The following is a 26,433-nucleotide window of genomic DNA, read 5'->3' as shown; positions in this document are numbered from 1 at the left end:
TCTTTGAAAAATTGGAAAAATTTGAGGGAGATTTGGCTGATATTTTTGCAAGTGAAAGATAATGTGGAGAAACTCACACTGCCACCTTCATTGATAAAGGTAAAATGAGAAATTTAAATGGAACTGTGGGCTTTAAAGTCACTGCAAGCAACAACTTCAAAGATGAAATAAAAGAGCTGAGATGAGGTTTCTCTATCTTTCCTGATAATGTATCATGCAAATAAAGAAAGAAGATACTCCAAACCTACATAAAAACTATGGAAACAGGTTTTGTACTGAATTGAATGCAGAAAATTCTTTGGAGAGTAAACAAAATGAAAGAAAATCAGTGATTGAAAAAGACAACCATAACATATGTCAGCAGCATCCAATAAACATATATGAAGGCAATATCAACTGGATAGTTAGTTGCTACGGAGATAATTAGATGGAGGAAGAGAAATACAGGCTAAAGGCATTGACAAACTAATGTGGTAGATAAGATAAGCACACCAACCAATGACATTAAGGTTATAATTGCCGATTCTAAAAGACATTTGATAATGTTGATGATGGCATGCATATATTTGTGTATATGAATTTGATTATGTTGATGGCAGTGGTGGTGTTTAATGCTGATTCATGAGTATTCATAATAGGCAAAGGTTTTGTTTCCATCTATTTTTAACCCTTTAGCATTTAAGCTGGCCAGATCTAGCTTCTCACACCTACCCAACAATTTCATTCTAAAGATAAACAATCACATCATCAAAATCTCAAAGCTGTGATTAATTCAAAGCAATGTGAAAAAATAAGCATTACATTTGACAAAGTAATCCGAGTGCTAAGGGGTTAAGCAATTTAATCTTCTTTTGGACACTATCTAGAAACTAAAGCAACTAGTTTATTGACTGTACATTACCGATGGGAGTGCTATACAATCAAATTCATCAGCAACTACTGAATTGGATATATGAAATTTGATCCTTGTACTCTTTAGTAAATATAGTCTCTAAGCTTCATCCATACAGTGCTCTAGTATTTAGCTTCTTAGACATCTTCTTTTGGTAAAAGTCCTTGACTAATGCACACTAGCCAGAGGTTAGACCAACATTTAGTTGTGTGTGTATGTATGCTTCTCATTTCTATAGCCCTTGCTTCAAACTATGACATAATCTGTTGCTGTTTTGACCATAGATTTTTTTCCCAGATGTTTTATGTATATTTTTCTGCTGGAAATGGTATAGTATGTCTGACCCTAATATAGATCATTGATGTTCCTCTTCACAACTTCATGTACATTCAAGACTGTTAACACACAAAGGAACAACTAATTCCAACATTAAAGTCAACTTAACAAAACAATATACTTTTTGTGAGCAATCATACAAAAAGTTGGTATACCTCTTGTATTATTGGCTGTCATGAGTTCCTAAGAACTCATAAACAAGTTACGTGAGTTTTTACCAGTATGAATACAATGAGGCATTGGGGATGATTTGCAAGTACAAGCATGACTGTATAGTTAAGAAGTTCATTTCACAGCCCCATGGTTCTTTGGTTTGAGCCTACTTTATGGTACCTTGGGAAAATATCTATTACCATAGCTTCAGTTTGACCAATATCTTTTGAGTAGAAAATGTAGCAGACAGAAACTCTGCAGAAGTCCACTCCGTGTGTGTGTTGGACTTTATATACAGCAATGAATGATAAATATTTATTGTATACACACACATTCACATAATGCATATATATGTGTGCATGTTTATATTTTTGAACAAACACACACACACACATAAAGGATGTCAATACCAGTGTAAAGCCAATGCTCTTCAAAAGAATCAACAAATTTACAGATTCTCATTTGTCATTCTTGCTATCAGACATACAGTAAAACCAATAATTAGCCCATTGGAATCCTCTAACCAATGAAGCTATGACTCACAAAGTGCAATATAAATTTAAAAAAAAACATACTATTTATGCATCATACTTAATGTAAATATATTGTTGAAAGGCACTTTACCTGGTATCCATCCTGAAATAACATTTCTTATGGACATGCTGTGTTTATAATATATAATTGTCTCAGCAGTGGCTAGTGAGAATGCCAAATGCATTTCAGTCTCATTGGGTATTATCATTGGCATGTACTCACAGCATGCAGAACTCCTTATGATATTGCTCTTTATGGCAAAGCTGATACTAGAAGGGTGACTGATACCAACAAAATCTGCTTATCCAAAATAACCTAAGTTCACAGGTAACCTAATACCAAAATAACCCAAAATAACCTAAGTGCACATAGCCACTTCAACAAGAGTGGCTATGTCAACAGATTACTAAACAATCAAGCAAGAAAGGAAATCAAAGTTCCAAGTTAGTTCCACAAAGTATGGATGTCCCACAATGTTACAAACAGCTCTTATGTACTACTTTAGTTATTCTAGTTACTGTTTAATACATCCAACATCTACAGATAATTGCAGCTTGAGATACTTAAGGACTCAGGGAATATATGTGTTTCTGGGTTAATGCATGTATGTTGTCAATACTGTGCCTGCATGTTACTGTGTTTATTGTCAATTAAGTTTGTGCAAAATAATCCAATTTGAGGTTGGAAATATTCATTTATAATAAAGATAACACAATAACATTAAATATTTTTGCAACAAAGATAACATAACTGAAATTAATATCAAATATTAGAATAGCTGTCAAATATTTTGAAAAAAATAATGAAATATTCTATTGATAGCACTTTTTAGTTAAATTTCTTTCATTCCTTTTAGCATTGAAGCAAGTGAATAATAAATATTTATTGTATACAAAAAATGTTGAATGTAATAAACAAAATTAAATACTTGTTTAGAAACTTGAAATATTGAGTTGAAACCTAGACCTGCCCTCACCTCTCCCACACAAGAAAATATTAAACTAAATGAAAACAATTATAATAAAGAAAAAGAGTATTTTAATAAATTTCTGGTTTTGTTGTTCTATATTAGTATTGTTGGATTGTAACAGTATGGTAGATGTAGGTTTTAGATAAATATATGTGCAAATAAAGAAACACAGAACAGAAATAATTTTAAATGTTAAATTTTAACTACAGAATGAAATAATCTTCTGAAAATGAGTTGGAATATTTGAAGTAATTGGTAATGGAGGAAGAAGGGGCAAAGAACAGAAAGAAGAAAGCTTGTAAGTAGCTAGATTTGTCTTCTAATCTAATTAACTGTACACTGGACTAGAGCTAAATATACAATATAATTAACTAGCAGTTGACTAAGCATATCTGGAGTTTTATAATAGCTTCTGTTTGGGAATTCAAAGAGATGAAGAAAAAAATGCATATAAAATAATTAATGAATAACTAGCACCAAACCTCGAGTAGCTTTTAAAAGATCAATAGAAGCAATCAATATCAGAAGTGTTCTAAATTTATCAGATGAATTCATAACAAGCCAAGAAATGCATTATCTAAATTTTATATAATTATATTACATTTAGCTTAAATAACATATTCTATGGAACATGTTTCAACAAGGTAAATATATTCATACGTATTCATACATTAGAATATAAAGCAAAACTATACATAATTCTTCTATTTTAAATGCCTTTAAAATGTACAATCCATTTAATTAGAGTTAACAACAATAAATAACATATATTTCACTTTTTCCACACTTTTTATTATTACTATTTTTTTTTTATACCTATTTTCAATCTTTTACCAGTTGTGCAATGGATTAAATTTGAACATTTTTCAAGGTTCTAATTGCAATTGTTTTGTGGCTACATCCTTTCTAACTAGATAAACATAAAGAGGATACATTTGTAATCTCAACATTTCCAAATGCATTGCATGGCATGAAGATAATGTATGAAGCAGAACATTAAGGTAGTAAAAGCAAATATGGAAATTAGACATTAATGATGAACCAATTAGTCAGGAATCCAATACTGAAATGAGCATTATGACAACTATAATTATAATGAGGACTAATCTGGATTGTTGCAGTTTACTCTTCCAGTTCAGTTATCTGTGGGATGTTGAAAAATCTCATCATTGACAATCAAAATGTGTTTATTTTTACATTATTTAAATACTATACATCACTTAATAATTTATTTCCTATTTTTGTTCAGTTTTGTAAACTGTAGCTATTACATTCTTAAATGTTTTTTACAATTAATTCTACATCAGCTACACTATGTTAACAAAAACATTTTTATCCAATTTACTACTCTTATTATTTTCATCACATTAATTTGAAACAATTATTCTCATCACATATACAAGCAACATGCCCTTTTCCCCATAGCATAACTCAAACTTCTAAAATATAACAAATGCTTTATCACTAAAATATTAGATTGATATTGAAATAGTTCTTCTTGATGTGAATCATTTTTTTTTTTTTTTTACTTTGTTTCAATATTTTATATTGACTTAAAAAATATTCATTTCAGTTCCAAATAAGTGAAATAGTTTTGGGTAAACTCAGATATTCAGCAGATTTAATCATCACATATATAAACAAGCTGACCAACAAACCAACAAAGGAACCTCTATATGATCAATCAATGTAATCAAAAACAGTAGTCAAATCTCATCCTACTGCCTGAAAAAAAAACGACAAAAAAAAAAAAGAAAAGAAAAAGAAAGGCTGCACTGAAAAGACAAAAAAAAAAGGGACTAGACATTCAAGGCTGGAATCCTTTTTGTCAAAATAGGTTTGCTTGATTAGACCTGACAATGGAGTTAATCAGCAAGATGACTGTACTTGCAGAAATTTTTACTTAGTAAAATATATGAACAAAATATTTCAGTTTTGTCATACATAATATTCTACAAACCTACAAATTATGGGTTCAAAACCTATCATAAGTATTTTAATCTTCTTTTAGGAGAGAAACATTGCTGAACTTTAATTCACTTTGTTTCACTGAAGGTATTTGAAGAATTAGTTACCATTCTGATTGTATAATCAAATGGTGAGTGTTTAACATCAAGAGGACCAGCTGTTAAGTATCTGAATCAAATAAATATCTACAAGAATTAAGAGATAAGTGACATTTGTTTCTATTTCCAGGTGAAAATATAAATAAAAAACATACTTTTATTGATCACTCTGAAGTGATTACAATAATTTAAATGATTTTTTTTTAATGTACACTTGATACAATTGAAAGAAGATGCACAGAAATTAGCTAAACACAAACAACAAAGTAACAATTAGTCTTGTCCAGTGTATAAAAAATGTTAGTAGTGTAGCAGTAGACCATGAAAATGTATGGTGATCTATCAATGATTATTAAATAATTATATATTATTCAAGATGATAAATGAATTGTCCTTTGGTTGTTCAGCAATTTTATGAGAAATTTATTTATTGACATAAAATAATCCAATATAAAATTAGAAATTCATAAAAACAAACCTTATTTATAGGGTATAAAATAATTTCCAGTTTAGAAACTCTTAAATGGCAGTTGTACAAGCTAGTCAGTAAGACAGCAAACTTCACAGTAGAAGCAGTGGTTTCAATTCTAGATTTCAATCCAGATTTCACTGATATGTTTTATGTCCATTAATAAGGTGATAACAATGTAAAATAGTTGATAAAGTCAATATGCAGTAGACTCCTTGCTTAAAATGAGCCCCAGTCCAAGGAGATCTGTAATCATGAAAGTTTTCTGTATTAATGAATCCAGACTTGAAAAATATCCCCTATGTTATTCATCCACCACTTCAAAAAGTGTTTGAAGAGAGGCTCTTAGATGTCAACAGGATAGACATACAGTCAAACGACAAGTCTTTATTAGAATTTGATGAAAGTTTGAGTTGAGTATTTTTCCAAAGCCTTTCTTCTACTTTGAAAGAACATAAACTAAGAGCTAGAAGAGTTAACTTACCCATATAAGGATCTTTTGTTCTGTCTTTGTATTTGGTTTTGAAGTTCCATATTTTGTTGGGCATCTACAGTCATGTGTGAAAGCCTAGACTGTATTCTTGGAATCTGAGCATTATTAGGCATGGTAGATTGGTTGTAAACAGTGGGTTGTGCTAGGATGCAATCATTTAATGAAGAAGTTTGACTAAAATAGTTTGTAATATCAGGTAGATTAAAGTGAGTGGTTAAATTCTCAGAGTTAATGTGAGATTGCAAATCTGCAGGAATGATTAGCTGGCCAGAGTTGTCAATAACATCTGAGGGTAATTTATCAATTAAATTCGATGATATATCAGTTTTAGTCCCAAATAATGGAAGATTTCTTTCAGAGAGTGGTTCTTGTTTGATTACCTGACAATCAACCTGGAAAGGAAAAGCTGTGTTAGCAATTGAACAGTAGAGGTCAAGTTTCTTGGAACATTAATAACATTTATTATATATTGAGGATGTGAAGAACATAGCAATCTTCATATATTATTATAAATAAACACTTAATTAAAAACACTAGTTAATGAAAGAATTACACTTTTGTATTTAACATTAAAAAAAGTTTTGTATATACTACTATTTAATAAAACACTCATTTTAGCAACAACAATTCTATTATAAATTATATTATTATTCATAGCTACTTTCCGGCTAAATTGATGCAAGAGAAAAACACAAACACAATTTTTAATTAATACTTAAATTATTTCTTCATATTATATTTTTAAAATATTAAGATTCATTTAGAAACCTAATTCATGCAGAAAATTATTACAATATATCAAACTATATTAGATGAAAAATTAGATTCAGAAAATTGATAGGCTATTTCAATCAATGATTTTAGAAATTCTAATTCAGTATAATTAAAAATCATTAATAGTCAATAAAGTATAGTGTGAACTGTAAACAACAGAGTAATTAGTTTTAGATGCACACACACACAATTACTAAGGATACAAAAGGTATAAACAGTGCAATTTTGCATATATTGACACAAAGATTAACACACAATATTTATTTCTTTTTGGTTTAAAATAAATACAAAATACTTAATTAGTCTTTGATTGTATTAGAAATTTGGAAAGTAAACAATGCTGGTTTCTAGCTCAATAACCAAATATTGAAACAAGATAAAGAAAATATTACTGAAAATGATGTTATTTTTCCATCATTATAATCTCTCCCAACATTATGTTTGAGATGCTTTCAAATAAATTACAACTTTGTTAGACATTACAATAAACTAAGCAACGAGCTTTAAGTATTATAAAATGTTACCATACAAATTGCCTCAATAATTTTACTTATGTAACTCATGGTAGCTTGGAAAAAACAGACATAAAATCATCATCATCATCGTTTAACGTCCGTTCTCCATGCTAGCATGGAACAAAATATAAGAATTCATTATGTGTAAATACAGGAGCTTATATAGTCTTTTTATGATGGAATGAGCACAAACTGTTCACACTGACAAAACAGAATTTTACAAGTAGCAGGAAAAAAGTAAGGAAAACATAAAAGGGGTTTTGTAGATTAGTTTTAGAATGGAATCTAAATTTTTTATGGCAAAAAGCTTCAGAGAACTACTGATTAAAAATCTCAATATAACACCATATATTGAATGATTTGGGGAAAATATAAGGAATAGGAATTGATTTAGGGTACATAATTTTTTTTTTTTTTTTGGAATAGAAGCTAATTTTTCTGGCAGTATATTTGGCAATGTGAGTCTATACACAATGTGGCAATGTGGGTCTAGTTGTAGAAATAGCCATGAATGAAGTGCATTGATTGACTTAAGGTAATCAATAATTTCTGTTAGGTCGTCAAGTATGAAATTTGTAGAAAAAAAAAAGTTTTCTTATCTTTTATAAATACAAGGAATAGTTTTACTCATCAAAATATATTGTCAATACACTTTTGCCATTTCAGTGGTAGCTTGTCCAGCCCAGAACTGTAAAAGCCTGGGAATCTAGAGTCAATAAAATCTTGGAAGGCCTGTTTTATAGTACCATTGAAATTAATTTTTTTCCTATCAAAAAGTTATCCACATTCTGGAAGAAGTGGTAGTCAGTGGGGGCAAGATCATGTGAGTATGGTGGATGATGGAGAAATTCCAACTCCTGCTCCTGTAGTTTTACCAATGTCATTTTTGTCTTGCAATAAAATAGGAGTGGATCTATTGACTAATCTAGGCTGTTCTTTGGTAAGTTTCTGCATCAATTGGTCCAGTTGGCTGCAGTATACTTCGGCCATGATTGATGAGCCAGGTTTAAGAAATCATAATGGATCATACCTGCACCAGACCACCAAACACACACTATCAGCTTCTTTTGATGAATTTAGCTTTTTGGACTGTGTTTTGGTGGCTCGTCTTTGTCCAACCATTGCGCTGAATGTTTACAGTTGTTGTACTGGATCCATTTCTCATCACGTTACAATTCGATTAAAAAAAATGATTCATTTTTGTGACAAGAAAGTAGCATTGCTGTTTCTGATTTTCATTGTGTTCATGTAGAACCCACTTATCCAACTTTTTCTCTTTACCAACTTGAACTAGGTGAGTCAATATTATTTGCTTGCTAACACCAAACAACAACGATAATTCACAGGCACTTTCAGATGGATCTGACTCGATGGTGGCTTTCAGTTTGTCACTATCCACCTTTGTTTCTGGTTGACCGTGTTGCTCATTTGTGAGGTCAAAGTTACCAGAACGAAATTTTGCAAACCAATTTGATACTGTCTGAAATACTCCAGTAATATTCTGAGCTGTTTGTGATGCATTTCCAAGAAAGAACTCATATTTCAAAACTGTATGAATGAGTTAGAATAAAGAAATAGACGTGTCAGCTTTCTAACAAAAAATAAAGATTCAAAATATAATAATGGTGCAAAATGAGCAGCTGTCAAAGTTTACTATATACCTTACTACAAATTTCATACTTGACGACCTAATACTTAGGTGATGTAGTCTATACTGGAGGTAAAAGTAGTGAAAATTATAAGACAAAGTAAGAAGTATAAAAAAATATAGGTAGTTATTATTTCTATTGGTAACAAAGGGTTTTTCGCTCTATGTAAAAAACAGACTTTGTAAAGCGTAAGTGTCGAAACTTGAGAACAGGATGAAGCAGAAATAGGTATGATTTGTTAGACATACAATTGCACAAAAAGCAGAGTCCATATGGGCTGAAAGTGTACTAGCCAACATATATAGCAAAGACAATTGGTAAGGATAGCTGTTGTAAATAAATACTGAGTACTGGGTATTAAAAATATATATCTATGCACATAAGATAACAAAGCAAAAGAAAATGGAGATAGACAACTTGTAAATGAAGCTTCATTTACAAGTTTATGTACGGTTTCAGAATAATTTTCAATGGTCTATATTAATAAGATGCTACCATTTCTCAAACAAAATATTTTGATCTGGTAAAAAGCAAGCCTCTCAGTTCCCTCACTTTTTATTTTTTTCAATTTGAAGTATCTTTTATCTTGTTTTAGTCAATTGACTGCAGCCATGCTGGGGCACCGCCTTGAAGGATTTTAGTCGAACAAATCAACCCTAGTACTTATTTTATTTAATCCTTTAGTATTTAAACCAGCCCAAATATTTTACTTTATTTATGTTCAAACTAGCCAGATCAGGCTTCTCATATCTACCCTACAATGTCATTTTGAAAATATACAATCATGTCATTTAAATCTTAAAGCTACAAGATGATGCATGAATAATTAAAATGCGATATGAATAAATAAGCATTACCTTTGACAGAGTAATCTGAATGTTAAAGGGTTAAGCCTAGTACTTATTCTATCGGTCTCTTTTGCTGAACTGCTAAGCTACAGGGTCATAAACACACCAACATAGGTTGTCAAGTGACAGTGGGGGAACACACACAGACATTAAGACAAATATGCATAAATATATGCACACATACACATATATGGTCAGAGGTTTAGGGATATCCTTACTGAGAAATTTGGTGATAGGGAGGAGGAGCTACAGTCCTGCAGCATAGAAGACAGCTGGGAATTCCTGTGAGACAGCTTGTTGAGTGCTACAGACCAAATCTGTGGCTGGTGCAAAGTCCCTTCCAGACCTAGGGTAAAATGGTGGTGGAACAATACTGTAGACAGGGCCATTAGAGCCAAAAACAGGCTTGGAAGGCCTGGAAGAGTTGGGGTAGCAGGAGAATGTATCAGATAGCCAAAAGGGAAGCTAGGAGACAGGTATATACATAGCCAAGGCAGTAGCAGAAAAGAAGTTTGCCAATGTTCAGCGATGTGAGGACCAAAGAACTGAAGTATTTCAGATCGCAAGACAGTGTGTAAGAGAAAACCGTGATGTCATAGGAAAGAAATGTGTCTGCATTGATGATGGTGCCCTTGCGTTTAATGATTCAGCAAAGAAAGAGGCTTGGAAATACCTTTATGAAAGACTGCTGAATGTGGAGAATGAATGGGAGGAGGTGGGTCTGCCAGAGGTTGACCCAATTGAGGGACCAGCTACCAGAATCAACAGTAACCGGGTAGATAAAGCAATTAAGGATATGAAGACAGGGAAAACACCTTACCCATCAGGAATCACCAATGAGATAGTTCATGAAGGAGTTATACCCAATGACCGGTGTGGCAGCACTATAGTCAACTACTACAAGGGTAAAGGTGATGCTTTAGATAGAAATAACTATCAAATTATGGTAGTTATTTCTATGATGGACAGGTCTCCTTGAGCACAGCAAAACATCAATGATCTCAGTCTTTTGTTACCTCTTCCATAAGACTCAACATCTTGAGATCAGCCTTCACTACTTCATCCCATGTCTTCCTGAGTCTCCCTCTTTTACAAGTACTATCCACTTTAACCCTTTAGCATTTAAACTAGCCCTATCCAACCTGAATATTCTACTAGTTTTAACTTCAAACTGTCAAAATTTGGCCTCTTGTATCTACCCTAGAATGTCATTCTAAAAATATAAAATCAACTCAGTGAAATCTCGAAGTTACAAGATACTGCATGATTAATTCAAAACTATACTCTTTACTCTTTTACTTGTTTTAGTCATTTGATGGCGGCCATACTGGAGCACTGCCTTTAGTCAAACAAATCAACCTCAGGACTTATTCTTTGTAAGCCTAGTACTTACTCTATCAGTCTCTTTTGCCAAACTGCTAAGTTATGGGAACGTAAACACACCAACATCGGTTGTCAAGTGAATGTGGGGGGACAAACACAGACACAGACACACACACATATATATATATATAATGATAGGCTTCTTTCAGTTTCCATCTATCAAATCCACAAGGCTTTGGTCAGTCTGAGGTTATAGTAGAAGACACTTGCCCAAGGTGCTACACAGTGGAACTGAACCTGGAACTATGTGGTTGGGAAGCAAGTATCTAACCACACAGCCACTCCTGCAACTAAGTGATTTTAAAAGTATTAAAAATTTGATGGTAATCTGAATGCTAAAGGGTTAAGTAATCAGCATTTCTTTATACAATTGTCATCATCCATACCAATGAGTGCAGTCTTCTCTCACAACATGTTTCTTCTTATATCCAAAATCTCGACCTCAACACATTTATACTTTGTTGTACCTGCACACCCATCAGAATATACTATGTTCATTCTTTTCTCATCTTCACATATCCTCTGGTTTCAGATCACACATCTCACTATCATGTGACATTGTTAATTGTACACAAGCATTGTGCAATATGCCTTTCACTCTGAGGGAGAGACCTTTTGTTACCTAAAGAGGTAATAACTCCTTGAATTTTCTCTATCCTCTTCTTATTCTAGTAACCATACTTTCAGAATTTCTTCCCCCACTGCTAATCAGGACCCTTTAAGTAACGGAAATTATGTACTACTTCTAGGAAACTTCCTGGGCATTTGAAAGAATCTATTGTGTGTTCTTAATGTTTACTGCCACATACAAAGTTTACTTTCCAATTAACCTTCCTGCAATTCCACTGCATCTTCTATGTGCTTATGAAAACTCCAAACTGTACACTAAATTTGTTGTTCTACATGTTACTAACAGCATTCCTATACACGGCTTGTATGTTTCTCACAGCCTTTCATTTACTCCTAGCTTCTTCAGAGGCCATCAGTTCACCAGGCCAACAAATGCCAAGTACAATACTTCTGTAGCTGTCTTACAAGAAAAATGGCATCTATAGTGCTTCTCCCTGGCACAAAACCAAACTGCATCTCATCTCGACTAATTCTCCACTACATCACCTCAGTCTGGCCAGGACTTTGTACTAATCATAAATTTGGTCTTTTGCCCTTAGTAGGTTGTTCCAGAAGTTTATCAGAATAACTTTAACAAGCACTAAAGTTTTATGGCCTCTCATGCTATCTTTCATGGGTTTTCAGAACTTTTTGCAGACACCATCACACATTTTATTTTTCTATCTTGTATATTCAAGGAGCCCATTCTCAGTTTCCTTGAAAATTGACTTCTTTGTTATAGATTTTTTTTTTTACTGTTTAATCAGGTAGGAAAGACAGTATCCACAACTTCTTCTGCTTAGCTACCAAACTAACAACAGAATGACTTAAGAGAAATCTCTATCAAATGCGTTAAACACATCAACATTTTGCTCCAGATATTTAATCACATAAATGTTTTTTGTTTTCTTACATATGAATAATTTGAATACCTAGAAGCAGTAAAACAATAATATATACATGTATATTTATCACATTTTTTAATTGACTTTAATATGATTTACAGACAAATCTCACTCAAATTATACCCTACTTTCATAAACACAGTTTTATATCCATTTCTTTTTGCATTTATATCCATTTTTACCCTTGGTTTGTATTTCTTTCTTTTATTATTTTACTGGTTTCAGTCGTTTGACTGCGGCCATGCTGGAGCACCGCCTCTAGTCGAGCAAATCGACCACGGAATTATTCTTTGTAAGCCTAGTACTTATTCTATCTGTCTCTTTTGCTGAACCGCTAAGTTACGGGGACATAAACACACCAGCAAGGCTATAGTAGAAGACACTTGCCCAAGATTCCACGCTGTCGGACTGAACCTATGACCATGTGGTTGGTAAGCAAGCTACTTACCACATAACCACTCCTGCACATGTATATGTATTTTTTATATTCTTGTTGGGATAATTATTTTTATGTTTAGATGGCTTTCATATTATTAACTCTCAACTATGAAATAAAAGTGTGATACAATTTTCTTGATCTGCTAGGGAACGTAGAGCTGAGTCACATTTCATACTCAGGGTTATTGTTATCAAAATTAGAGTGGGGTTCCAAACATGCTCAGAACATTCTTATATCTTCTAGTTAATGTTATTAACTGGTTGTTATTTAATAATAATAATAATAATAAAACATTGTGTACAGTGCTCAGGTGCACTACAACTCATCTAAAGTGTATATATAATCAGGTGTAGTTTCAGCGGATTTCGGAAAGCATGAGGGCCTTAAAGGATGCAGTGTCATGGCAGTCAACAACTGACGCAGGCAGTTTATTCCATGCTTCAAAAGACTCCATCCCACAGTAGTCACAATAAACAGTTTCCTCTATATATGTGGGTGTACCTAAATAACCCACAAAGGAAAGAAGTAGTAGGTAGTTAAGAAGGTTTGGGGAGATAGGTAGGTAAATAAAAGTAAATTAAGAAGTAAATGTATCTATTGATTTTGACAATGAATATTCTTTTTGTTCAATCAAGTGAACTGCCTACTCATTGGTATAGCAAGTAAGTGGCAGAGTATTCCATGCACATATGTACCTTAACATAATACTCAGACAGGATGGCCTTTTGAATTACAGGTACAGTCCATCTGACAAGCTTCCATACACTCAGATTTTATCTATTCAATTTCATTCACAAAGCTTGAGGTGACCTAAGGATATGGTCAAAGACAATTACCCAACATGTCATGCAGTGGGATTGAAACTAAGACCTCATGATTGTGAAGTGAACTTCTTAACCACTTGGCCATTATATATACACACACACATAAATACATATGTATGTGTGTATGTCCAAAAACACTATATCCTTGGTATGTTTGAGGACAGAAACTATATTTCGAGTGAGCTAGGACCAGAAGTTTATGAAATAGAATGTTCTGGAAACTGGGAGTTGTAATATATTTGTAATAACTATAAGAATATTAGAAATGTGTTGCTGGGTAAGCAAAGTGGACAGTACCTACCCAAATAAACACTACAAACATAAGTTATTAAATATAAAATGTATATTTCCCTATATAACTACTAATGGGTAAAATTCAGTATAAATTCAATAAATGACTACTATTTTGATGTGAGGTACAATTTTCACTGCTTTTCAATATCATTATATATACAAGTACTTAAAAGCTTTTAAACTCATGTGATGTGAGTTCAGCTGCAGAATGAATTAAAGAGTCATAAAAGCAGAAATTATTCTGCATACAGAGTGGGAAGTATGCATGTCTGTGTAACAGTGTATTTGCTTGTAATTATTGAAAATTTATAGAAACATGAAACATTATACTGCATGTGGACACATAAAATAGTAATAATAAATATGTGTGAGAGTGTAAATACAAGTGTATAAAAAACACAAATATATGCATCTACCTTGTATTTATAATAGTGTTTATGTTTGGTTACATGCATACACAAGTACACCAACTCAAGTTTTTTTTTCTTTCTTACTGATGTATATTCATATATGTGTGCATGTGTATAATTTCTAAGTAAATATTTTTAATGTCAAAATATATTTACCAACAGTCTCAATAAGGTCTTTTATTGATGATTTACTTTATTAATACATACTACCTTGGTAGTTAAAGCAATTAAGGGTATGAAGACAGGGAAAGCCCCCGGCCCATCAGGAATCACCGCTGAGATGCTCAAAATATCTGGCAGTGTCAGCTATAGCTTAGTCACCCATATAGTCAACCAGGTGATATGTGACGGAGTCATACCCAATGACTGGTGTAGCAGCACCATAGTCAACTGTTACAAAGGTAAAGGTGATGCATTATATACGAATAATTAGAGAGGGTCATAACCCAACTAATTAGAAAGAGAGTGTCAGCCTAGATGAGATGCAGTTGGGGTTTGTGCCAGGAGAAAGCACCACTAATGCTATATTTTGGTAAGACAGCTGTAAGAGAAATACCTAGCCAAAGATAAACCTCTGTACCTGGCTTTCGTTGACATGAAGAAAGCCTTTGACAAGGTCCCCTGATCGCTTATCCAGTGGTCAATGAGGAAACTAGGGATAGATGAATGGTTATTGAGAGCTGTGCAAGCCATGTACAGGGATGCTGTCAGTAAGGTGAAGGTTGGCAATGAGTACAGTGAAGAATTTCAGGTAGGGGTAGGGTCCACCAAGGATCAGTCCTCAGCCCTCTCTTATTCATCATAGTCCTCCAGGCAATAACAGAGGAATTCAAGACAGGATGCCCCTGGGAGCTCCTCTATGCTGATGACCTTGCTCTAATTGCTGAATCACTATCAGAACTAGAGGAGAAGTTTCAGGTGTGGAAGTGAGGATTAGAATCAAAGGGCCTTACAATCAACCTAGCTAAAACCAAAGTCTTAATAAGTAGGAAGGCAGACAAACCACAAATCCCTTCAGGTAGATGACCCTGCTCAGTCTGTAGAAAAGGCGTAGGTAGAAACTCCATAAGATGTACCCAGTGTAAGCTATGGACACATAAGAGGTGCAGCAATATTAAAGGAAGGCTAACTGTGAAGATAGTTATTGTATGTGGCAAATGCTCAGGAGCAATAAACACTGAAAATGTGCAAAGAACAGCTTCTGTTACATTCCAGAGAGAAAAACTACAAGTAGTTGATAGCTTCTGTTACCTAGGTGACTGAGTCAGTAGCAGGGGTAGATGCTTTGAAAGTGTAGCTGCTAGAATAAGAATAGCCTGGGCAAAGTTCAGAGAGCTCCTACCTCTGCTGGTGACAAAAGGTCTCTTGCTCAGAGTAAAAGGTAGGCTGTATGACGCATGTGTACAAACAGCCATGCTACATGGCAGTGAAACATGGGCCGTGACTGCTGAGGACATACGTAAGCTTGCAAGGAATGAAGCCAGTATACTCGCTGGATGTGTAATGTCAGTGTGCATACACAACAGAGTGTAAGTGCCCTGAGAGAAAAGTTGGACTTAAGAAGCATCAGATGTGATGTACAAGAGAAATGACTGCGCTGGTATGGTCACGTGTTGTGAATGGATGAGGACAACTGTGTGAAAAAGTGCCATACCCTAGCAGTTGAGGGAACCTGTGGAAGAGGTAGACACAGGAAGACTTGGGATGAGGTGGTGAAGCATGACTTTTGAACATTGGGCCTCACCGAGGCAATGACTAGTGACTGAGACCTTTGGAGATATGCTGTGCTTGAGAAGATCCAGCAAGCCAAGTGAGACCATAACCCGTGGCCTATACCAGTGGTGTATAACCAGCCCACTTATGAGTACCCTTCATTCACTGAACAATAAACTTTGCTTGCGAAGATCTGTTGAGGCAAGTGAAATCAAAATCGCTGACGTGACCGATAACAGTACCACCTGATTGGCAACTCGTGCCAGTGGAACGTTAAAAGCACCATCCAAGCATGATCATTGCCTTCCTGGCACATGAAAAATAATATTTGAGCATGGTTGTTGCCAGTGCTGCCGGACTGGCTCCCGTGCAAATAGCACATGTAAAACACCTTTTGAGCATGATCATTGCCAGTACCACCTGACTGGCCCTGGTAGCACGTAAAAGCACCCACTACACTTTCAGTGTGGTAGGCATTAGGAAGAGCATCCAGCTGCAGAAACTTTGCCAGATCAGATTGGAGCCTGGTGCAGCCTTCTGGCTCGCCAGTCCTCAGTCAAACCGTCCACCCCATATCAGCATAGAAAGCAGGCGTTAAACGACAACAATGATGATGATGATACTGCCAATGCTGAGCAGTTACTCATGACAGATGCTTAATATGTATGAACAATGTTAATGCTAAAAGCACTAAAGAGATGAGAAAACCTTTATGGAAGCACATCACTGACAAATTTGAAAACAGTTACACAGCAATGACTTTTCCATAAGCTTATAATTAATTCACAGAGGCTGTAAAAGATCTAACAGAAATAGAAGCTGATGTGAAAGGTGTTATGTATCATACATTGAGTCTCAGTAGTCAACTTCCTTGACATTTTGGATACTGAACAGCACTAAATGAAAAACCCTACACCTGTATACGTGTATATATACATGTATATGTATATATATACATAACAATAAAATATTTCAAAAAATATTAAAAACAGAAAAAATTTTAGGAGTATGATAAATCTTACAATAGGTGTGAGCAAATTGGTGATTAACTTGAGAAGGTACCAGACTACCTGTTAAAGAGTCTACTATCAGCATTGCATGGGTTCATGGACAAAGCATTTTACTCTCAATTACCATGTTTTCCCTAACTTTAAAATCAATGTGAATTTTCTTAAATAATTGGGGTGTATTATATGCTATGCTGACGAATTCTGCTGAAGTTTTACAATTTTTCTTTCAGTTCATTTGAAAACCAGCAATATCGCCCATACTCTTTGCCAACTTTCTCAGACTGATGAGATTATGCTGCTGAATTTCAGTTTGCACTTCTAGCTAATATTTTGAAAGAAAACATGTTCAAAGAATGGGTTCCAGAGGATAATAATACAGAGAAAGTAGAATTAAGCTTGTTTACAAGTCTGAAGAAGTGGGTTTTGACAAAGGAGAAATGATTACCAACTTATAAAGAGTAAAGACACTTACAGTGATCATAAAAAGACAAAGAGAATACAACACAACAGATGGTTAATAATTTACTGCAATGTTAAAAAACAAAAAGGTTTACTAACATATAAATGACTAATTTTAGGAATAAATCACTTGAAGGGGAGGGAAGTTGTGAAAGAAGGAGACCCAGAAAGACATAGGACAAAATATTGAAGGCCAATTTCAAAATGCTGAACCTTACAAAGGGGATGACAGAGGATCAAGATATGTGGTGCATTACCTGTACTCAGGTATACCCACCCACCACAACAAAATTGAGATCCTAAAACCAAGGTGCAACATAAAAAGCATTGGTGTGGTGCTGATGCCACACAATAAGCACCCAGTACACTATGTAAAGTGATTTGGTGTTAGAAAGAGCATCCAGTCATAGAAACCAAACCAAAACAGAGTATGGAACCTGGTGCAGCCCTGGCCTTGCAAGTTCCTGTCAAGCATTCCAACCTATGTCAGTAAGGAAAATGGATGGTAAATGTTGATGATGATAATGATGCAAAATGTGAATAAAGATATAGAAAAGAATTAATAGTATATCCTGTACGTGTCCAACTTAATTATAATTTAATGCAACACTACCCAAAACATTGTAAATAAAATATCCAAATTACTAAAGAGGTAAATTCTTTTAATTATTGATTTTTGTCTAATTTATCGCAGATTAATTCAGCTAATTCTCAATGTTTTATTCAACAAGTAACTGTTTTGAAACTGATGGAAATAGTACTCAGAAAATAGAAATCAAAGAATATTAAAAATAGAAAAAGTTCTCTGGAGCTGAACAAGGAGTGAGATGCAGTTTGAGCAATGATAATATCGGTGATAACTTAATGCAGCAAGCTCAGAAATTTTAATTAAAATTACATCCATAGTTAGATGAAAGAATCATTAGCTCAATGATCAATTCTATACAAGAAATATAGGGGAAACAACCCTAAAATGTTGAATATTTAAAAATAGAATGCACGCAATGAAGTGGAGAGTGAGTGGATCGTAATAGTACAGTGACAACTCTGGACATGTTTTGGTATTATTAGATCTCCTCAAACTGAAAATATAAACCTACAACTTCTAAATATTCATGTGCAGTGTCTCATTCTGTATAAAACTAATTGCATATCGTGTCTCTAGCTGGAGCACGTGATGCTGGATGGTAGTGAAATGAGAGCACTAAACAAAATAATTTTGCAATAATTGACAAGGAATGATTAAAAAGCCACTGAGTCTGCAATATTAATTTAGGAAAGTGTGCAAATAAATTGAAAAATCAACCAGACACTAAATAATATCTGCAAAAAGTGGATGCTACTGATAAATAGATGTAATATATTTTCCTGGACTGCCATGTTAGCTTGGCGATAACTATTAATATCCAGTACCGCTGCCGTAGTCTCCTTTAGAGAGACTTAGAAATATTAATATTTCTATGGATGATACATATTTAAATGAAAAAATGCCATGCACTGAGGACAGAAAGTATTAGCAGTAGATGTAGAGCAAAAAAGACATGGAAAGTAGTTGGGTCAATCTAAGAATATTAGACTTTCCAGATAAAATACCATATGATCAAGAATCATCCAAACCATTCAAACATAAAACGTAAATGTAGAACAATGATGATGATGCTGACAATAATGAATAGATTTTCTCATTACTGAATGAGCCCCACTATTTATTGCCTTTGTATGTATTATACTGGCTTTTGCATGGACCACTACTCCAGCTAAGGTAGTTATTTACTCACTACTGTCTGCAAGTTGTTACCCTTAAATTTCATAAATATCATTATATGTAAAATGGAATCTTCACCAAAAAAAAAAAAGGTTTAACAAGAAGTAAAATCTAAATGATGTAATGAATATATTATTCCATATAAGGGACATGCAGGGTAAAACTTTATGCAATTCTTCTGATTGAGAGGACCCAGCAACTAAAGTGAGTTGCAGCTATGCATGTCCAGCCCAGTTAAGAGTATCCCTGATGCATCTTGAAATATGATACGCTTGAGAAGACCTGTTGAGTCAAATAAAACCAATTTCGCAGCTGTGACCAATGCCCCCTGATTGGCTCCCATGCCAGTGGCACTTAAAAAGCACCATCCAAATGTGGCTGATGCCAGTACCTACTGACTGGCCCCTGTGCCAGTGACACATAAAAAGCACTATCTGAACATGATCGATGCCAGGCCTGCCTGACTGGCTCCTGTGCTGGTGGCACGTAAAAAGCACCCACTACACTCTTGGAGTGGCTGGCATTAGGAATGGCATCCAGCTGTAGAAACATTGCCAGATCAGATTGAAGCTTGGTGCAGCAGCTGGCTCTCCAGACCTCAGTCAAACTGTCCAACCCATGCCAGCAAGGAAAACGGACGTTAAACAAAGATGATGATGATAAACCAATAAGTTTCATAAGTGCAAATGGGCAAAACTCTTGGCCTTTGAGCCACTCTGCAACTTCTGCTCGGTAAAATGAAAAAAAAAATGCAGTTCTTTTTAGAGATCTCATAATCAATATTTAGATTAATATTTAAGAAAAATATTTAAGAGCATATGATAAAAGGCGCTAAAAAGAAATGTTACGGGTTTTTATGTGTACAAATTAGATGAATAAAGATCATACAATCTTGATGACAGACAGGGAGGTGACTGGAAGTAAATTGACCGGTACAGAAAAATAATAGAAAAGTTAAAGAATTTTTTGAAGAAACACAATATTGCAATTAAGAAAACACAAATATTAACATGCAATTCATGTGCCAACAAGATTCAGTAGACAATTGTTTGAATTTGAAATATATTTCTAAAATGTTAACAGCAATCTGATAACCTCTTAATTTTGTTTAAAATATTTGTTCCTGAAAAGTTGGAAGAAAAGTTGCTCGATCAAGGAATGTTATGAATACTGTTGTTATAAGTGTTCAGTCAATGTTATCAATGCTATAATACTGTAAAAAGTTATATGGTACTGCAAACTTAGTTTTTGATTATTTCTTGTCGAACCCATTGCTCCAAGGTATGCAGTACTAAGTTTGCTGGTACAACAATATGCTTGTAGTAAATGTGAACTCTAGATCCATTAACAAGCTAGTTATTTAATAGTATTTCATTTTACTTCTACTTTAAAGCAGATGTTTAGATTCAGATTGTAACATTTGAGAGAAAAATTCCCTCCAGAAAAATGCTAGTCTATTTGCAGTTAACAGTCTTAAATTCAGGACTACATCCCATATATTCAAGTATATTGTGTGGTCCTCTATGAGGCAGAATCATATTACATCAAGGGGACTGGTACAGTGGATTGTAACAAGTCATTTGATCGATTATCTATATACTATAAGCTCTGCTTCATTAGGAGTGACTAGAGCAACAAAACAATGGTATTCTCTAATAGGAATTAAAGAACCAAAGAGCAGTTACCATCAAAATGTAAATTCAGCTTTCCTTAAAGAAGAAATTGCTATTCCCTCATATATTTTAGAAAATGAAGATAATCACATAAAAAAACCTCACTGAAATCCAAGAACTCAATCTTACTGAAATTAATGCAAGAAACTTTTGGATTCTTTTCTGAGCAAAATTTGCAAATTGTAACAAGCAAAAATGCTAGTTCTAAAATCTCTCTAAGAGATCAAAGCAGTAGTTGTACTGACAAGTAATATTCATAACCACCTTAACATGGCTGTCCGTTCGAGCAGACTCTACTGGGATTTTTTAACCCCAAGAGGACATCTCTAGCTGCATCCAATATAATTGTGAGCAGGAAAGCAAACCCCTACCATCTCCTGGCAATGGGATCAGTAGACCAGTCCTGGTCTCGAGCCAATTCTGCCACTCCTCAGTACTGGACACCTTGTCTATCATTTCTAGGAGATGGTAGGGGTTTGCTCCTCTGCTTGCAATTATATCAAATGCAGCTATGCATCATTAATGAGCAAAAGGAGATGTCCCCTTGGAGTTAAAAAATTGCAGTAGAGTCCCCTCAAACAGACAGCCATGTTAAAGTAGCTACGAATATTATTTGTCAGTACAACTACTGTGTTGTTCTCTTAGAGATTTTAGAACTAGCATTTTTGCTTGTTACAAAATTGGTGTTCACTTGATATATATATATTGCGAGCAGAAGTGAGCTACTATCATCTCTGGCAGATGAGGTGTCCAGTACTGAGGAGTGGCAGAAATAGCTCAAACCAGGACTGGTCTACTTGTCCTGTTGTTAGGAGATGGTAGGGGTTTGCTCCCCTGCTTGCAATTATATCAGATGCAGCAGTGCATCATTAACTAGCTAGAGATGTCCTCTTGGGGTTAAAAACTCGCAGTAGAGTCTGCTTGAATGGACAGCCATGTTAAAGTGGCTACAAATATTACTTAACAAATTGTATATTTTATAAAAGTTAAAATTCACCACACTACCTTTTCTTTAACATGTGTCCCCCTTCATTTATTAAAAATTAAAAAAAAAAAAGAACTTTGAATGAATTTGTAGTCCTCTTTCCAACAATCTCTAAATTCTTTCACTCAGATGCTGACCTGAGTATGCTCATTCCTCCATTATAAATTGTATTCTTTCAAACTAATCAACTGCATTACATCCAGTCTTTTGTATTATATCCATGCAGGCATTTCACTCTTGAACTATGCTGGAATTTTCAGATTTGTACAGTTTCGCTCACAGACTTAAAAATTATTATATTTTAACTAAATAGTTTGAAACTTTGTATACTGGTGTAATTTCTAATGTTGAACATGGTTCACTTTCAATATTTTTGACAAAATTTCGTATTTTAAAAGTTATTTTGTGTTAAAGTTATCATACATGGGTAATTTTAACCAATCAACAACATGTATTCAGTTGAAGAAAGCTACTGCTGTTTGCAATAGTAATCGAAGAGGATCAACTTCCGGGTCATCTCTACTAAATGTCAACTCTGTTCTATTCATATGTCAAGCAAAGGGTGAAGGAAAAGTGTTGCTCCTTGGCCACAGCTGACACAAAAGAGAAGCTTTCTTCCTTTCTATTCAGCACCATGCATTCCTTACTCTTTCCCGCTCTACTGGCAGACAGCCACTTCTACACTATCAACTACCAACCAGTGAGCGAACTTGTCACTACCACTACAATTACTGCTGTATCTCTAACTACATTCAGGCAAATGAATAAATATATGTAAATAATATTTCTTCCTTCTTGGTGTTGATTCTTTGATGTTTACTGGTTACTCTGACGCAAGACACCCCCACCCCCCAAAAAGCATGTAATATGCAACACAGGGAGTAAACAAACATAAAATAGAACACAGTGGTGACATTTAGTAGAGATGATCCAGAAGTTGTTTCTCTTCAATTACTATCGCTAACAGCAGTAACTTTCTACAGCTGAATATACATCATTGATTGGTTAAAACTACCCAAATACGACAACTTTAACACGAAATAACTTCTAAAATATCAAATATTGTCAAAAATGTTGAAAGTAAACCGTGTTCAGTGTGAGAAATTACACCAACATACAAAGTATCAAACTCTTTAGTTTAAAAAAAAAAAAATTTTAATCTGTGAAACTGAACAGTTCCAAATTTTCTTGCCCAATATTTTAAAACAGGATTGTTTCAACTACAATAAAGAGCTTGTATCCCAGGAAAATAGGGATGATCTGTGTTAGCAATTACTCAGTTCAAAAGTGTAATAAATTACCTAGGAAGAAGAAACATCTAATGTTTCAGACAGCATCCTTTCTGCTGAGGAGTATTACTTGAAATACATTACTACTTTCAGTGATTCATTATCAAATAAATAAATAAATAAAACAATCTAGATATTTTCTGATGACGATATATAACTTTCTTGTCTAATCAATAACTGTATTAACCCTCATGGAAATTGAACCACAATGTTGTTAATTTCTGTAAGGACCCATTTTTATTATAATTACATTATGGGGAGGGGGCGAAACTTGTAGTTATGCCTATATATATATATATATACACACACACACACGTTTACTTGTTTGCCATGTGACTGCAGCCATGCTGGAGCACTGCTTTGAAGGGTTTTAGTTGATAAAAATCAACCCTAATACTCACTTTTTTTTTTTAAAGTCAGAAACTTATTTGGTCAATCGCTTATGCCGAATAGGCAACTTACGGGACATAAACAAACCAGCACCGGTTGTCAAGCGGTGAAGACAGATACATATATGTGTGTGTATGACAAGCTCCCACACAATTTCCGTTCACCAAATTTACTCAAAAGGAATTAGTCGGTTCGGGACTATCGGAGAAGAAACATGTCCAAGGTGACGCACCGTGGAATTGAACTCAAAACTATGTGGTTGCGAAGCGAACTTAATGACACAGCCATATCGATAATGGTAATGTATCTACTACAATCTACTTGGTTTAGTTTATGAAACCGAAATAAGAAAATGCAATCAAATAACATTTTATTATGAAATCTTTTGCTAGTTTTATACTAACATTCAATAAATAAAACCAGCTGAAAGAATGTCAAAGAAAAGGAGAGAGAAAGGTAGAGAAGGGTGGAGGCGATATTGTATATATTTCAGTGTTGTAAATTTTGCGTTTGTATTGATTAACTGTCATATTTTAATAAAAGAGATATTTCTAAAATATTGAGTGCAATATTAACAAAACAAATAATAAAATTATGATTGCGTTGGCTACTAACAGTTCGAAGGACTAAAAAGCTGGTGGTTAAATTGTCAACATTTAGCAAGTGTTAATTAAAATATACTGTATACAGTCTGTCCACAAGTTGAATATTTCCTCAAGAATAAACATTCAAGAAAAAGAAAGAAAGAAAACGATACGTAAGTTTTTAATTATGGAAAAATAAATGAATTAATAAATTCGCAGATTTTCCCAAAACTGATGCATGTGGAAGTTTACTAAAGGAATCACTTCTTGTTTCATTTGGGGAAACAAGACACGCGAAACAAAGATTTTTATATATGAAAATAAATAGAATATAAACGACACTCATACATACACGTGTGTCAAGTGACCGTAGTGTATAAATAATAGCCTGATGAAAATTAAATGAGAAAATAATTGGATGAACTCACTTCGATTTGATTGAGAAAATCCCGATTACTCGAGACCTTAGTTATGTCTTCGAAGTCGATGTCACATTGCAAAATCTTCGGAGAAAACAACTCATTCAAACTTTTTTGCGATGTCACATTAATATATTTATTAGCCCACGGACAAATGGGAGGAATTCTTAGCGTCATCGGCCGGTTCTTACGTTGTTGTTCTGGCGACATGTTATCCAGTCCCAACTGGGTTCGCATCATGTTGTAGTTGTTGATAATTGCAGGCCATTCCTGTGACCAAGGGAAAAAAGAAGGGTCTTTTTTGTCGTGGGTTTTTTTGCCATTGGGAAAATGTAGACTACAAACACTTGTGTACTTAGAATCAATACGTAAGTTACTGTTTCTTATGAGTGCAACCCAAGTAGCACGACGGGTTTCTTCCTTAGGGAGACTATAGAAACGGATTCTTGCATGTCTTTTAGAGTCGGCAGAACAGAAAGGGATGCAACAATTAACATGTGGCATTATTGCTATTAATTGATTTTTAAACGTCTCCCACCTTTTTTTTTAATTTTCATGTGTTGAAACGTTTTCATGGGGACTGGTGGAACTTAGGTGTAAACAGTTATGGCGGTCACCTTCCCCGATTGAATCCCATAATGCATCAGCGAACTTAGAATAAGAGGTGAGAATGTAAAGAGAACAAGGGCTGGTTTTGATTATTCCTCTTTGATATTACAATTCCTTTAATGTCTTGTGGAATGCTTGCGAAACTGGGTTATAAGTTTGGACTCCCTCATTGATTGACTCAATAATGCTTTAGGGGACGAAATGTACTGAATCCTTTGATTTGAAAACGTATGGAGTTTATTTGTTAAGCAAACAGTAAGATCCCTACGATGCTAAACTTCAGTACTTGGTCTTCATGTTTATAATTTTGGTAAAGCCATTGTACTCTTGCATCCAGGTTGCAGAGACTGAAGATAGCATTCACATTTGTACATTTATATCTTGGATAAAGTGTTCTAGTTTGCTAGCTCTAATCAGGGGTAATTGTTTTTCAGTGTGATACATGGAAACAAGTTGAGAAATATAAATTTTATGTATTTAACATAATAGTAAAAGATCTGCAACAACATTTAAAACTGTGAACCCAGAAAGTGACAGTAGTATTCCAAGGCAATGGTTCTCAAATGTAATTTTGTTGCAGAAACTGATATAATTTTCCAAAATTCAAGAAGCCTATGCCTAAATTTTACAAAACACCTCTGCCACCTTAATGAAACCAAAATTATTTCAGAAAAAGAATTTATTAACAGGAAAAAAAACAAAACAAAATGTAAAAAATAACTTACTATTTTGAAAATTGCATATTCTGTTTTTGTTTTAGAAAAAAATTCTGAAATTTTATTAAAAAATGGCTAATTCATAACTTTTTTATTCTTATTCTTATACTTGTTTCAGTCATTTGACTCCAGCCATGCTGGAGCACCGCCTTTAGTCAAACAAATTGACCCCAGGACTTATTCTTTGTAAGCCTAGTACTTATTCTATCAGTGTCTTTTGCTGAACTGCTAAGTTACAGGGTTGTAAACACAGCAACA

The 26,433-nt window shown here is 34.1% G+C and overlaps 1 protein-coding gene across 1 annotated transcript in view; it reads right to left on the bottom strand.

Moving 5' to 3' along the window:
* LOC115230799 overlaps window positions 1-25,495 on the bottom strand; it is a 43,471-nt gene extending 17,976 nt beyond the window's left edge. The window contains exons 1-2 of the mRNA XM_036512523.1: window positions 24,860-25,495; window positions 5,905-6,305 (exon numbers count right to left, since the gene is read on the bottom strand). Of these exons, the coding sequence (XP_036368416.1) occupies window positions 5,905-6,305; window positions 24,860-25,354 (896 nt within the window). The 5' untranslated portion in view covers window positions 25,355-25,495. The remainder of the gene's footprint in view (window positions 1-5,904; window positions 6,306-24,859) is intronic.
* Between the last annotated feature and the right edge of the window lie 938 nt (window positions 25,496-26,433).

The sequence above is a fragment of the Octopus sinensis genome, linkage group LG2 (genome assembly GCF_006345805.1).
Source record: "Octopus sinensis linkage group LG2, ASM634580v1, whole genome shotgun sequence".
Classification (NCBI taxonomy): Eukaryota; Metazoa; Mollusca; class Cephalopoda; order Octopoda; family Octopodidae; genus Octopus; species Octopus sinensis.
The sequence above is the reverse complement of the archived record's forward strand: the minus strand, read 5'-3'. Positions and strand labels throughout refer to the sequence as shown.